We start from the raw sequence: 15,816 nt of genomic DNA on the forward strand, positions 1-15,816 counted from the left end.
GACCTTTAGAAGGGGCAAAGGCTCAGACAGAAGGGGTGTGACTGGAAGCTCCAGGGAGGCAAAGAACGTGAGAGTGTTAAAGAGAGACACTGTGTGTAAGAGACTTTGTGACACAGATTGTGGTACAGAGACAGTGTGGCACAGACTGGGGAGTGTGACAGCGACAGCATGTGTGTACTGGCTGCTGCTGTGTAAGTTTCTGAGAGAAGCCATGCACTGTCTTTAAGGAAAATCTGTCCTGCTCTGTTGTTTCCCTCCTTCCCTGCTCTGCAGTGCTCGGAGTCACTTACCATGCACACTTCAGATTGTAGCAGCTCCCCCGTATCACTCTCTCTCCCTGACCTTTGCTCTAGAGAGATGGGGTGCAGGAGAACACCCTGACTTCAGCACCACCCACTCTCTTCATCTCCTCTCATCCCCATTCCACTCTGCACAGTGGACAGAAAAATCCCGGGAGCAGCTCTACTGCAAGTCAGAGCAAGGTGGGGGGAGGGGCAGCTGAACACAAGCTGCCCTCTGTCAGTATGCATGCTCTGCTAATCAGCTGGAAGGGCTGGAGAGACATGATTGGTGGGGCAAATCTGACCCCGGGACCTGATTTTGTCCACCCCTGTAATAAATAATACATTAGGGCTTGGACATACAACCACCTCTGCCCTTCAATCAATACAACTGCTTTCCTATTCTGTTATGGTAAGATGAACTACGGTATTACTAACATGCACAGTAAACAATAAGAAACAGAAAGCTATGTGTAAGGCACCAGACCTATAAACCAGGGGTGGGCAATAATTTTTGATGGGCTGCCACTCCAAGATTTTGGTAAGTGGTCAAGGGCCGCACTTTTCTGTGGCGGGGGATGCAGGGTCTAGGGTGGAGGTTGGGTGCAGAAGGGCACACAGGGTATGGGACTGGGGTGCAGGAGACAGCGTGAGGTCTCAGAGGGTGTTTGGGTGGAGGAGGGGGCTGCGACCTGGGTCAGAGGATTGAGTGTGGGGTTGGGGAGGGGTTGTGGGTGCAGGAGAGAATTCTGGCCTGGGGGAAGGGTGCAGGAGGGAGTACAAGGTCTCGGAGGGAGTTGTCACCCAGGGCAGAAGGTTTGGATGGTGATCTGGGGGAGGGAGTTGGGGTGCCAGAGGCAGGCGCTGGCTGGGAGGAGTTTACCTAATTGTCTGGCTGGCAGCCCCAGGCCGCTTGAAAATACAGGCTGCTCCATCCACGCAGCCCTCAGCTCCGGCTGCCCCAGTCTCTCAGTCCAATCTCACTGCTCTGATTGGCTGGCTGTTCCCAGCCAATAAGAGCTGAGAGATTGACTGAGGACAGTTTTTATTGGCTGGTTGTTTCTGGCCAATAGGAGCTGAGGATTGAACTGGGGGCGGGAAGATTGCATGAAGCCTCCCCGTCCCTGCAGAGCAGAGAAACGTAGGGTCAGTGTCAAACATGGCAGCTATGTGTACCTGAGGGTCCCGGCAGAGTGGTCTGAGGGCTGGATCCTGTGGCTTGGCGGGCCGGATCCGGCCCCCGGGCTGTAGTTTGCCCAGCCCTGCTATAAACTCAAAGCCTGGGAAAGTAAAATGCATTAAAATGTTTGTGCTTGGTAAACATAAATACCTATGTGTGTTACGTTAGCATGTGGATATTAACTGGAAACAATTGTAAGAACTGAGGCTATTAAAAGAAGAATACCTTATTCCTCTAAGTTTTGCTCTGTTGTCATGTCGATCAATAAGATTATGCAATACTTCCAAGACCAGCTGCCTTAGTTCTGAGTCTTCCATGAGTGAAGGAGACAATAAAGGATCAAGAAATGGGGAAGGAAGAGCAGCAGTCATAGTCTTTGCTGCATTGTACCCTGACGTCACCTGTTCGGTATTAAAGAGAATGTAAGTAGTGCCACTGTAACCCATTATTATGTTACTAGATAAGAATTATTCTTAACTCCCACTCCAATTCTGTGAGAGCAGGTTTTGTTTGGGAGAGGGGTAGTAGGTTCATTTGTAAATTAACTTGACATTTTCTGACTTGACTGCTTATTCGTGAATCCTTAATATTATCTCATATTAAAAACTGGAATTTCCGAGTCTCTTTTACCTGCTAAAAAAATATATTTAAGTTGGATATTAAAGGCACACCCTAGCTCATGAAAGATGTGCATTGAATGAAGCAACAATTTCTGCAAAGATCTGCCTCTCTTTGGGTCTGATCCAATTCTCACTAAAATCAATAGAAAGATTCCCCCATTGTTTAATTGTCTGGATCATCATGACCTCAAAGTCCTTATCCTACATTGTATCCATGTGGGCAGATACTCCCCCTTATTTGAAAGCAGTACACCATTCAATCCAAAGAACGAGGTTAGGAGCCCCATCTCATTTAATTGTCCCTTAACAGATGAACCATGTAAGTGTACAGGGGAGAGATTGTTGTGATCCTATCTACTACACTTAGCCACATATGCACCTACAATAAATGTTGGACCTCCCAGGTCCGGCACCTGAAGGAAGGAGTTTGCTGAATCAGGGGAGGTCAATCTGTCCCCTGTGCTGATGGATGGGCTCAGTCCCCCTGGCCCTGGCCACCAGGGCTCCCAGCTCCCCTCAGTTTTGCTGGTTTACAGGGGCTCTCTGATTGGACAATATCTGTGGAGCCTTGTGCCCAGGAGAGTGTGGAGTTCATCAATGGAAGCTGCCGTACTAGAGAGTCCCAGACCAGAGAGGTTCAACCTGTACAGCCTTTATTTGCATAGGAAAGTGGTAAAAATAACATTCATATTGCAAGTATTGTGTATGTAAAATGTGTTACCTTCAAGCCCCATAATTTTACCAATTTTCAGCAGCAATTTTACAGTTGAATAATTTACCAACCATACCACTTTCTGCACATCTATTTTTTGGGGAAAAAAGTCACAACTTTTTTTTTTAAATAATTGGGGAAACCGTCCCCCCCCCCCATACTCAAACAATTGATTTCTTTTTTTAAAGAAGTGTGGGCAGACCCCAGACCTAGAAAATTCCAGCCCAGAAATTCAACAGCAAATTAAAACAATGTAGTTCTAATGAAAACACACAGCTATCAAGTGTCCAACTATATAGCAAAATATAATTTAGGACTTTATGCATGTAATGCCTATATTCAGCAGTGATTCTAATTCAGTAATCAGTAAACTTATTTCCATATTACCTGAAACACAAGGTGGGTGAGGTAATATCTTTTAAGAACAAACACTTGATCTGTGGCAACCTATAACCCACTAAAATTCCTCTTCAAGCTCCCTTTCTTCCCCTCCTTTTCCCCACGTGACTGGAGGAGTGTTAATGAGCCACTTCAACTTCAATGAGCTCTTGAAATATGTTACAACTAGGTTTGCTAAGCAATTTGTTCCACTGTGTATTTAGCTGGAACACACTGAGTAAAATTCCCTAGACCAAAGAGCTGTGTGTAAGCTCAAACTTATGTCTCAAGCAGAAATTGATCCAATAAAAGGTATTACCTCACAGCCTTGTCTCTGAGGCTGTGTCTACATGGCACAGCTTTTAGAGACTCAGATATGTTGTTAAAAGTCTGGCAGCTGTTTGTTGACACTTTTGCTGACAAAATATTTCCATGCCCTATGAGCGGAGTTCCTGTTGTCAACAGGAGAGCGCTGTTGACAACAGGAGAGCGCTCTTGTCAGCAAATAACTGGTTACACAGTGACAAAGCTTATTTTTCATGGTGGAAATGCTCTTTAGACACCTGAGTGCGACAGAAGTTGTATCATTCAATTTTCAGCATAAACAAAAGCTATATCCTGGGATCACCATACTATAACACAACTGCATGCCATGTTACTTTTCAAATAGAAAAATCCAAGCATAATATAATAAAGGTTTCTAATGCCCTCTGTCTGTAGAGAAATGTATGACTTAACATTTATGTAGTGCTTTTAGGCACAGATTCAGAAGAGCCCAGAACTCAGCACTTCCTAATTAGGCACCTAAACAGGTGATCAATCTTTCAAGAGTGCATAGCAGTAAACAACCATCACTAGTACTGCATGCTATTCCCTTTTGAAAATTTGGCTACTGTGACCTGGTATATCTACACAACAGTGTAAGCCCAGGCACTAGGGATGTAAAGGTAACTGGTTATAGAGTAAGCATCACCCTTATCAGATGATGTGTCCACAACAATGACCAAAACATAGTTTAAGTCACTCTACAGATATTTTGCCTTCTCTACCAGTAATGGTTATTAAAATCAACTGATAAGATGTTTCCTAAAGCCCGGGACCATTTAATAAATTTCATATTTAAGTACAATTTGAATTGCTGAAGGAAGTTTAACATTTTAAAAAGTATGTGTGAAAAAAATGAATATTTCTAATTATGCTTTTTAAAAGAATGAGGGAGGCTTGGGAGGCGAGGCACTTGAGAGTAGTGATGTCTGAAATGCTATTCTATTTTAAGACATAATGCCTCCTGAGGCATAGGGAAGTTAATAAGTGCCCATTGCTATACCTTAGAGTATAGAAAGTGCCCTACCAATTACAGCTCTCCTAGAGGTAAAGAGGGAAAAGAAGTTCCAATTTGAGGTTGCTAGCACTGCTGGCAGAACTAGATGCTTCAACTTCCTGACATTCTTTGGGCCTACAGCCCCTATTATGACTGCTATCCTCTAAACTACTCTGGGGGAATGGAAGATTATCTCTGATACTTGTAAAGAACTTGTGCTTGAGCAGCTGTGATTTTACTCTAGATATCTACATATCTTGGCAGTTTGAACATGTACAACCCATTTCATAACTTCACCAGGAGCAAAACTCTGTGCATTTACAGAATAAGCTGTCTTTAAAAAGTATATTTAACAAATAAGACTTACCATAAGTAAAGATCTCAGCAACATGATCTGAATCCGCCTGGTTCCCAAATCCCTAGAATCAGAGGAGAAGGGGGAAGATATTCAAGCTAACTTTTGAGTCAATTTCTTGGATTAACTTCAAAATACTCTCTAATTACTTCTAGTGTGTCAAGAGAAAACAGCAAACTAGGAGAGTGAAGTATAACATTAAAAGAAAAGGGTGAATATCTACTAAAGAAGTAAATGGAGAAAAGACTGTTTCAAAATGATAGTTACAGAAGACACACAAATGAGTAAGCAATTAGGCACAAAAAACCCATACACAGTAACACAGGACAAAGCTGTAAATGGAGAGGGGCTGAAATTTCACAAGTGTCTCAGTTTTGAATGCCTACTTATATGAAGTGCTGAACATAGTACATGTTGAGCCTAAACAACAGAAGTGCTGAGCACTGGTAGTTTCCAATGAATCCAAGTGGAATTATAAGTGCTCTGTACTTCTGAAAATAATCAAGCCTTAATTGTCCAAGTTGAACACCCAATTTAAAAAAAGAAAAAGCAGCCATCTGAAATTAAACAAATTCAGTATAATTTCTCCAGCATTATACCTTCTTAATCTTAAAGGTAATTAGCATAGAATGAAACAGAAAACCTTCTGAATTATTCAGCTGTCTATAAAATTTGTAGCCAGAAGACAACTCCATGACTAAGAAAGCATACTTCATAAAAAGTGTACTGATTTTTAGAAACACTTGTATAACTTTGAAATGCAGAAATTTTGTAGTCCATGATACATAGGGCTTTCCAATCAACTGTAATTAAAGTTGCATTTTGGACACTGGAGTCATGTTGCGGTCACCGAGTGAGGTTTGTTTCTCTATCACATTTCACAGAAACTTAGAAGCTGGAGTTACTTTAAATTCCATTTTTTAGAAGTTCTACTTTAGCATGGCATCAGAACAAGGCAGAGCTCACATTCAGAAGCTCAAAAGAAACAAAGTACAAACCCAAGGTGGCTTGTATCCAGCGAATGGGAGGATATCCCAAAAACAGGTACTTTCCCCATAATGAACATCATGATCTCTGACCGTTGGTAATCTGGGAGATTGCTCCCAAAAAACCCTAAATAAAAAGAGAGAAAGATGACTTTCAGGCTTCTACTCTCTTTATATAGAAAGGTTCATAAATTTAAGAAATAAAATACCTACTCTATCTGGGTCTCCTATATCTTTGGAAATCTTCTAGTTTGTATTATGGCAGTCACATAACTACTGAGTCGTCATCTGTACAACTCTGTATATACACCATCTTGTCACAAATGCCTCATTCCCCCTTTTCCCCTAACACAATTTTTACTCTCATCTTTCCAGAATAATTATACTATTTAAACCAGGGAATGTGACATTAATTGGAAGTTAACAGAGTCCTCAGAAGCTGGAAACTGTCCAAGCTAGAACAAAATTCAACTTCTTACCTTTGAACTTTCTTATACCAGTATTAAACATGAATGAAGTAATTCAAAGACCTCTTACAAGAATATGACTATGCTCTTGCTTCACCTACAAACTTCAATACAGCAATGTTAAATCTGGATTTATGACCTGAAAGATTTCTAAAACTATGACAAAGCTTTTCTTTAGAAAATTGAGTCTTACAACAAAGTTGAGAAATAGTTACTGCAGCTATAAGGGTTAAAGTATAAAGAAATTTAAGAAAGATTAATTTTCTAAACAAAGTATTTGAGGTAATCAGAGTTAAATAATTGGGGGATTTTAAAATAATAGTTTACATTAAACGTATAGCAACACAAATAGCACTAAAGTAACAGGCATGTCTGAAAAGAGAGCTAAGTTTTGCTAAACAAATTATTTACAGAAGGGGATGCTAACAGAATTTTATGTATTTTGGAAACACAGCAGTAATCCTGCAAATACAAGTAGCATTAGGTGTCATTGGTGTTGCTAGCTGTGACTTCTGAACAAATCTGCAAACAGTAACAATTAAAATTCATCTTACTACAGTATACTGAGATACCCATGTGGTTGTTATATCATGTAGCTATGGGTGATACACAGCGTACATTAAATATGGAAATTTAAGGGAGAAGCTTTATATTTAAAGTCTCAGAGGGGCAATCGAGTTCGTCTGTATCTGTAAAAACAACAAGGAATTGGAATAGTATTCATTCTGATTAAGTGGGTTTTACTCACGAAAGCTTATGCCCTAATAAATCTATTAGCCTCTAAGGTGTCACAGGACTCCTCATTTTTATATTACAAGGGTTAGGTTTTAGGAAAGAGTAATAAACTCATAGTTTTTGTTCATATTAATCAATAATGTAACTGCAGAAGTGACAGCTTTCCAAATGTATTGTGCCTTGGCCCAGTTAACATGTAAAAAGACAGCTCTCTCTAATTCTCACCCTCACAAACTTCGCTTGTGTTCTAAAAGTTGGTGCAGGTAGACAACTCACTCTTATTTTGGTGGTAATGAAGGGGAAAAGAGAAGAGGTGAATGAGATCTTTACTTAATGGAGTGCTCTGTGTTTAGACTTTCATACCCATCAATTTAAGTGAAGTTATTGAAGTGAGTCCATGTTCAACAGACCAAAAAAAAAAAAAACCTACACACTTTACTCACCAATTGTTTGAATAATGGCATTCTGAACAATCCTTTCATCGCTTTCTTTGGAACTTGTGCTGAAACTGGCACTGCCAGTTGAGCTACGCCTATCACCTAATTCAAAATCAACACTAAGACGCAAGTGCTTCAGTAGCGTGTTAAACACTTCTAAGACTGTTGGTCCTGTGGAGTAACAGATATTAATGATAACCAGAGGTGAACTCGATTTGTTTGAGGGAGAAAATAAGCAGTCAAATTCAGAGTCTTCAACACAAAACCATAGGAAGCATTATGGCTATTTTAAAAATGGTGACACTCTTAATTAGCACACATAAGAGTGCCTACATCCCAGAAAATCTATCCCTGCGTCTCTTGAAAATGGGACTTCACATTTTACACATACCCCCCCTAAAATCCTGACCCTTCCAGGCTAAGAGCCAATAATAGTAGAATTTAAATGCATGTTCTCACTGAAGTCTAAAGCTTTGTCTACATTTGGAAGATTAAATACTTCTAACAGGTGTCATCAATTGAACATACATACACTCGTAGTGCCACTAATGGATTGTCTACACCAATGTCTCAACCTTTTTTATAAAGTACCCCTTTAAAAAAAATGATAAGTACCCCCAGTATCTACAGTTTTCAGTCACATTTTTTTTTCTACCATTGCAACGCATTGCTTTAAACAAGTTAATTGTAGCCGGGAGGACGATGACATTTTTGGGTGTAAAAAAGTACAAAAATAAAGCGCTGTAAAACTTAACACAAAAATTCAGTTTTCTCCAAATTTCAGTTGTGTTGATGTACCCCACAGACTTCTCTTGAGTACCCCTAAGGGTACTCGTCATATCACTGGTTGAGAAACACTGGTCTACACTACCAAGTTTTGTTGACAAACTTACGCTGACACCCAAAAGTTGACAAAAGTCACCAGAAGGAGTTCACACTTACTCCCTCCGTCGACAGACTATGTCCACATTGGAGGCACCTTCATTGACAATGTGAGCAAATTCATTGTGGGTATGTATCCTACAGTAAAGTGCTGTGGAAAGGCAGAGCTGGTTGCTGGGCATGTTGGGATTACTCTCCCACCCCTGAGTTCTCCCACAGCCTCCTCAACTGCCAGGAGCAGTGTCACAAGTAGCTCTGTGCCAAAGCAGCACAGTTGACTGTCCCTCTCCCACTGCAGCAGCAGTCTGCTCTATTCCTAGAGCAGGGCAGAAAAGGGGCAGTCCAATGATTTGCTCTTTGTTCCCCAAACACAGCAGCACACTCAGCTGTCGATACTAGAAATGGGACAGCTGCATGCCTGCAGAGAAGCAGGAATCAAAACAAAGAGCAGAGGGATCAGGGCAGGCATTGTGGGATATTGGCTGAAGCCAGTTCTGTTGACAAAACAAAAGCAGAGTCTACACTGGCTCTTTGTAAACAACAATATGAGGGGGGAAGGGAATCTTTGATAGGGGTGGAAGTTTTTTGCTGTCAAAACTGGGAATTTTTCCTGACAAGTCATTTTTCAGTATAGGGATGTAAAATCCTGTATAAATGGTTAAGTGGTTAAAAACTGGACAAATTATTCTTCTTATCCTCTGATAGGACAAGCAGCAATAGGCTTAAACTGTAGCAAGGGAAGTTTAGGTTGGACATTAGGAAAAGCTTCCTAACTGTCACTATTCCAGTGCTTAATCACAAATTGCCTAGAGAGGCTGTGGAATCTATTATTGGACATTTTTAAGAGCAGGAGAGAAAAACACCTGTCAGGGATGGTCTAGATATTGCCATGAGTGCAGGAGACTGCATTTGATGACCTCTTGAAGTTTCTCCCAGTTCTATGATTCTATGTATGTAGGTCCATGAAAAGCACCTCTCCAAACAGGTGCACTGCTGTGTCTCGATTTCTCCTCCTATTCAGAGCTGAACAAAGTCAGAAACAATGTTGAATTTCATGATAAAGTCTCTCCTCTAGGATTTCAGTTATTAAACAAAAATTCAGCATTGTATCTGAAGTTCTCAGGTCCCTTTAGGTTCTTCCCCAGAGTTTCACAAAATCTACTTTTGTATCAGAATTTCATTGAATTTCCTTAGCAAGAACTCCCAACGGTCTTGGTCCGTTGTGAAAGGAGCTCTGCCAGGACTATTGCTGGTCTTTGTGGAGATTCTTATACATTAGTCTCTCTCTGACTAACCAATAGGTCTCGTTTTTCTCCTGTAATTACTCAAATCTACATTCTGTAGAATTCCTGGTTGTAAAGGGCAGAGGCCCTGTAACGGTAATGGTAGGTCCACACTTACAATTATAGAACCAGTGCTCTGGAACAAATTCTAAGTGCTAAAAAAAAAAGGAGGGCTAGTTCCATTTGCACCAAAGAACAAAAAATGTGATTTAATTTTAGATTAAAAAAAAAAAAAAGCTACAGTGGTAAAAATTGCAACCAACAGTTTAAATTTGTATTCATTCTGAAACTCGTTGAAATAGTTCATTGGTTTGATACATTCACTTGCCATCACTCACCTATGGATCCTTTAGCAGCAATGGCAACTGCTTCTAAAAGAACCTGGATAATGCCTGCTCGGACTCGTGGTGAATCCCTTTTGCGAGCATCAAGGTGTCCAAGTGTCTCCTGTATTACATGATGGGAATACTGTGCCTGCAAAAGAATTGTTTTTTTTACTTTTCCAATTAAAGATACCTCCACACACAATCACTCAGCCTAATAAGTGGTGCTCCCCTTCTCCTTAGCACTGTTTTGGGACACTGTGACAGACTGTCACTGGTCGGGGGGCGGGGCAGCTGGAGCCCCGGTCGGCAGGCAGCCGACACTTGGGAGCGGACTCCCCGGCGTTCCCCCAGCGCTAGCTGGAGGCGGCAGCGGGCGGAGGCACTCCCCCCGCGCCTGCGCCGGCTGCGTCGTTACGGCTCCTTCCCCGCGTCCCCGGATGGCGGGGGCGGGAGGGAGCAAACCAGCTGGGCAGCGGGGCACGGCGCGGCGACGTACCCGGAAGGGGCGGGGCCCCAGGGAGCGGCTAGCGCGGCGGGCCAGGTCAAAAGGGCTGGCCGCCGACGGAGGAGGAGGCAGGCTCCTGGCAGGAGCAGGGGAGCAGACCCGGAGGCAGGACGGAGCCCGGGCGGCATACCCCACGGCTGCCGGCCCGGCGCTGGTCCCGAGGTCTCCGGGACAGCCACTGCCCTTGGCGGTCCCTCAGCCCCTTGGCCGACGGGGGGCGGACCCCACCTCGTCGCACCCAACGGGAGCGGGACGTCTGGAGGCAGAACGGCACCCCAGAGCGCGCCCCAGAGGCCGCATCCGGGAGCGACACACCCCAGGACACCGAACCAGGGTAGGTGCAAAGGCGACGGGCACGATTGGCGAGAGCCACCCGGAGGGAGGAAGGAGCCCGGGGCAGGGCGCTTTTGGCGACCTTCGGTGGACGAGTTGCGGAGGGATTAACTCCCTCATCCACCGCGTCGGGGCATTAGCAGGCCCCGCCGCTTAGGGCCCCGGGCTGGGACCCGGAGAGAGGGTGGGACCGGGTCCCCCTCCCTCCGCGAAGGGAACATCCCACTCCCCGCGGCCTGAACAGAGAGACGCTACAAGTCACAACCCCGCAAGGGGAAACTCTGAACCAGGGGTCTGCTGCCCCACCCCGCAGAGACGGGTAACTATTGACGGGTTCGCTGACCCCCCCTCTCTTCCTGGGAGGGGGTGATCGCACCCAGTATTGGGGGGCCCGATAGGCACTAAGAGGGGGCACTAGGGTTCGCTGACCCCCCCTCTCGGACCAAGAGGGGGTGATCGCACCCCGAAACCCCCACAGACACAATTATACATTTCTAAATTCCAGTCAATGAAGAGTGGGACTAAAGGTGGATAAAAGATGCTACAACGGACTAATTTAAATTAGTACCCCATATCTCTCAAATTTCTCAGAATAAGGGTGGAGTCATTGGTACACTGAAGGACTGGCAAATATTAGTTATATCATTTATATCAAGGGTTTGAGTTAATAATGTGACAATTCACTTCCTTTTGGATGTGTGTAAAATAGAACAAATAGAATAAAATTAACTAACTTTCAAGTCCCTTTCTCCTTCCTCACACTTCAAAATCTGAATGCATATGAGATTAGAATCACAGTTGCTGAGACTCTTGGTCACAGGTATAGGGTTAAACTGCTTGACAAATACTGGAGGGTGAGAATAAATTTTCCTGTATGGCATATAAATGGGAGGGACATTGTAGATTCTATACCTGTATCTACCAACAGAAAGATCTATCATTATATGGATTATATGCTTGTTTTCTCATCAGCTTTGTTCTTATATAGTACACACAGGTCTAATCAATAGACGAGAAGAAACCTACCTGTATAGAGTACATGATAATTTTGAAGCAGTTGACAGCAAATTCATTGGGATCCCAGAGTTTGTGATGGTCTAAATGTCTGTAACAAAACCAGAAGATGCAGGATTTTTCGAAGTGTTTCTTTTTTATATTGATTCTTGATAAAAAAAATATGGATTGTATCCTAGCAATTTATTGGTTTCAGTCATTTTAAACTGAAAGTCCTGGCTGCAACACACTATTTTTATGGTCCTAACTGTTATTGCTGCAGATCTAAAGATTTTCACCTTGTTAGCACTTAAATGATGACCTTATAAATTACAGAAGAGGACTACAACCCAGGAGACACATGTTCTATTTGCCAAAACCTATGGCCAGAATGTTGACATTTGGATGCCTAATAAAGTTGGTAACCTTAGTTTCTATTTAGGAACCTAAATAAGTGGCTTTATTATTAGAAGTGCTGAGCATTCACAGGTCCCTCTGAAAGCAACACCCCTAAAAAATAAAGCAATGTTATGCCAATCTTGTAGCTGAGGCATGAAGGACAACATTTTGAAAATTCATAGTTCTAAGATAATAAATCCTATCTCGTGACCTAAAATAAGAAAAAATGGATTACAAACCTACTCATCACTAACAGTACCCTGTTGACAAATTTCTGAAGCGCACTTGATAAAACATAACTACTGCAAAACACTAACGTGAGCAAGAGTTTTTTTTTTTTTTTTTAAATCCACACTGGCTCCTAATACAGCAGACATGACTTTTTACAATGCTTTATTTCCGCCCCCACCCCTCCTCAAAATGAAAATTTTAACAGTATTGGTGTGGCCTCTGAGATCTAACACACTCAGGAGTATCCTGGGATGGCTTACCCACTTAGTTCCCAAGAACAGAGTTCAGTACAACTCTGAACTCACTCATCCATTTATCTTTACTAGCATGCATTCAAGCTGCAGTTGAGTTTATCAGGTTCAGGTATTGCTGGTAGATGCAGAGCATGCCATACATCCAAAGTTACACAGCAAACCTCTCCCTCTAACCCATTTATGAAAACTTCAGCACATAGTAAACTAAATAGACTTTCAGACCTGTAGCCAATTTTTAAATGATTACATATAACTATACAAACAGTTTGCAGACACAAATTGACAATTTTATGGATTTTATTATTTTCATATTCATACTGAACCTTCCAGTGCATGAAAGGGCAATTACCATCTTGTTTCCCAATAAGGCAAGTGATAAAGAATAATTCTGTTTCATTATGTTTATAGATTAGGTGTGTACCAACTAGGTTAATGCAACATTTCATGTCTATTGAATATAATGTACATTTATTTAAATTTTTTTATTTTTGTATAACCTATTAGTACTTAACTATCCTTATTGTTAAAAAGTTTTTTTTTAATATCTAACCAAAATTTAAGATAATTCCTGTCCTACAGTACGTGGACAGTGATCAGTTGTCCTCCATGTCTACTTTATAACAGCCCTTAACATCAGAAGAGCAGAACAGTTTGTGCTGGTAAGGGAGTGGACTATCACGTCACTCTCTGTCCCGCAGTGCCCTGCCCCGGTGCTCCAGGGAGGTGGGATGCGAGAGACACGCGGCCTCCCCCGTCCCCACCCCTCCAGCTTACTTACTCATACCCCCCCAAACAGAGACCCCACGTACCCCCAGCCCACTCACTCAGACCCCCGAAGCTGAGACCCTCCATCCTCAGCCCCTTTACTCCCCACCCTGTTGAGACCTTGCACTCCCAGCTCCCTCACACACCTCCTCCACCCAGAAATCTTCACACTCACACCCCTCCACAGAGACCCCACACTCCAGTCCCCTTGCTTAGCTCTTCCACCAAGACCCCGAAACCCCAGTGTGTTCCTGCCCCCGCCCCCTGGCCAGACAACTACCCACAGCCTGCTCCTGCACCATCCCCTGCTCTTGCACCCTCACCCCAGCTTGCTTCTGTATCCTCCCCCTGGCCAAACATCTACTCCCAGAGAGAGGGGGGTTGGCAAGCATAGTGAGCAGGGGATGCAGTCCCCTGGTATGTGTATGTATTTTGTTAGTCTCTAATCTGCTACAGGAACATTCTAGATTTTTTTGATGATTACTTGTTCAGTTCATCACTTCTGGGGCACCCAGTATTGGCAATTGTTGAAAGACAGGAAACTGGGCTACACCGACCTTTGGTCTGACACAGTATGGCCATTCTTGTATTTGAAGACTTACCACGTTAAAAATCATAGAATCATAGTGAAGTCATCAAGTCCAGCCCTCTCCCCAAAGCAGGACCAATCCTAACAAAGTCATGGCTGGGATGAATTTAGTCAGCCCAGGACTTAAAATCCTCGAGATTCTACCACCTCCCTAGGTAACCCATTCCAGTGCTTCACCACCCTCCTAGTGAAATAGTTTTTCCTAATATCCAACCTAGACCTCCCCCACTGTAACTTGAGACCATTGCTCCTCATTCTGCCATCTGTTACTACTGAGAACAGCCTCTCTCCATCCTCCTTGGAACCTCCCTTCAGGCAGTTAAAGGCTGCTATCAAATCCCCCTTCACTCTTCTGCAGACTAAAGCCCAACGCCCTCAGCCTCTCCTCGAAGGTAATGTGCTCCAGCCCCCTAATAATTTTGGTTGCCCTCCACTGGACCCTCTCCAATGCGTCTACATCTTTTCAGTAGTGGAGGGCCCAGAACTACATGCAATACTCCAGATGTGGCCTCACCAGTGTCGAATAAAGTGGAGTAATCACATCTCTAGATCTGCTGGAAATGCTTCTCCTATCGCACACTAATATGTCATTAGTCTTCTTGGCTTCAAGTGTACATTGACGACTCATATCCAGCTTCTTGTCCACTGTATTCCCCAGGTCCTTTTCTGCCGAATTGCTTAGCCAGTTAGTCCTCAGCCTATAACAGTGGTTCCCCTCTGCACTCTTTTCTCAAGAGAAGACATAACCAATTTTTAAATTTTCCTTATCGGTCAGATTTTTTAAACATTTAATCATGTTTGTTGCTCTCTTGAGAATTCTCTCCAGTTTCTTCACATCTTTTCTGATTTGTGGTGCCCCAAACTGGACACAATACTCCAGCTGAGGCCTCACCAGTGATGAAAAGAATCATCTCCCATGGCTTACACGTGACACTCAATAATCCACCTCAGAACAGAATTAGCCTTTTTGTTTGATTTGTAATCCACTATAGTTCCCAGATCATTTCTGCCAGTACTGCTGCCTAGTCAGTTATTTCCCATACTTTTAGGCATAAAGCATTTTTCATCTGGAATCAAATAAATTAAAAGAAATTCACAGGCAAGAGACTAAAAAAATAAACAATGTGAAAGCACAACTGCTGAAGAGTATTAAAAAGGAAAGTTAATTAATATCTCTCTATAAAAGAAGAGTGAGCTGGGAGCATAAGGTATGCTTACAAGTGTTAAGGTATTACTAGTGTTTCTAAATATCAATAAAGTAGAAACCATTCCTGTAGAGTAGCAAATGAGTTCTCGCTACACTGTGTAAGGACGTGGGTGTAAGAATCTTAAAAAGTACAATTTAAGAACCATTCAGAATGAATCACAGGAAGGACAACCCATCCTCCTCTATTATTTCAAAAACCTCATGCAGATGTTGCTGTGGCAAGATTCCTATCTGTAGGGGTATTCTATTCTGAAAACACAATTTATAGGGCAGATCCTTCCTTTCCCCTTTGAGACATTCTTCAGCTATTCAAGACTGCATATATGCACTATAAATATGTGATCCCAAACAGACTGAGAACATTAACAACAACAAAAAGACTCCCAATATGTACATTTTACTATAAAACTTTTCAACTTTCACTAACTAGTAATTTTTTCCTGATGGAGCAGTCAGATTTAATCAAAATTAAAAGTGAGAATTTGAGACAAGGCATATCATATTGACACTGAAAGAACATTAAGAATTGCCAGCAGCAAAGAGATTTTAAAGTCAGCCTGACCAACATCACTAGGTT

The 15,816-nt window shown here is 42.6% G+C and overlaps 1 protein-coding gene across 5 annotated transcripts in view; it reads right to left on the minus strand.

Annotated features, from left to right (window-relative positions):
• EFR3A (EFR3 homolog A) overlaps positions 1-15,816 on the minus strand; it is a 101,207-nt gene that overhangs the window by 30,336 nt on the left and 55,055 nt on the right. For all 5 annotated transcript variants that reach the window (XM_075920132.1, XM_075920131.1, XM_025184913.2 and 2 more), the window contains 6 exons: positions 11,828-11,906; positions 9,976-10,111; positions 7,479-7,643; positions 5,846-5,960; positions 4,860-4,911; positions 1,687-1,862 (listed from right to left, as the gene is read on the minus strand). In XM_075920132.1, the coding sequence (XP_075776247.1) occupies positions 1,687-1,862; positions 4,860-4,911; positions 5,846-5,960; positions 7,479-7,643; positions 9,976-10,111; positions 11,828-11,906 (723 nt within the window). The remainder of the gene's footprint in view (positions 1-1,686; positions 1,863-4,859; positions 4,912-5,845; positions 5,961-7,478; positions 7,644-9,975; positions 10,112-11,827; positions 11,907-15,816) is intronic.

This window comes from Pelodiscus sinensis, chromosome 2 (assembly GCF_049634645.1).
Source record: "Pelodiscus sinensis isolate JC-2024 chromosome 2, ASM4963464v1, whole genome shotgun sequence".
Classification (NCBI taxonomy): Eukaryota; Metazoa; Chordata; order Testudines; family Trionychidae; genus Pelodiscus; species Pelodiscus sinensis.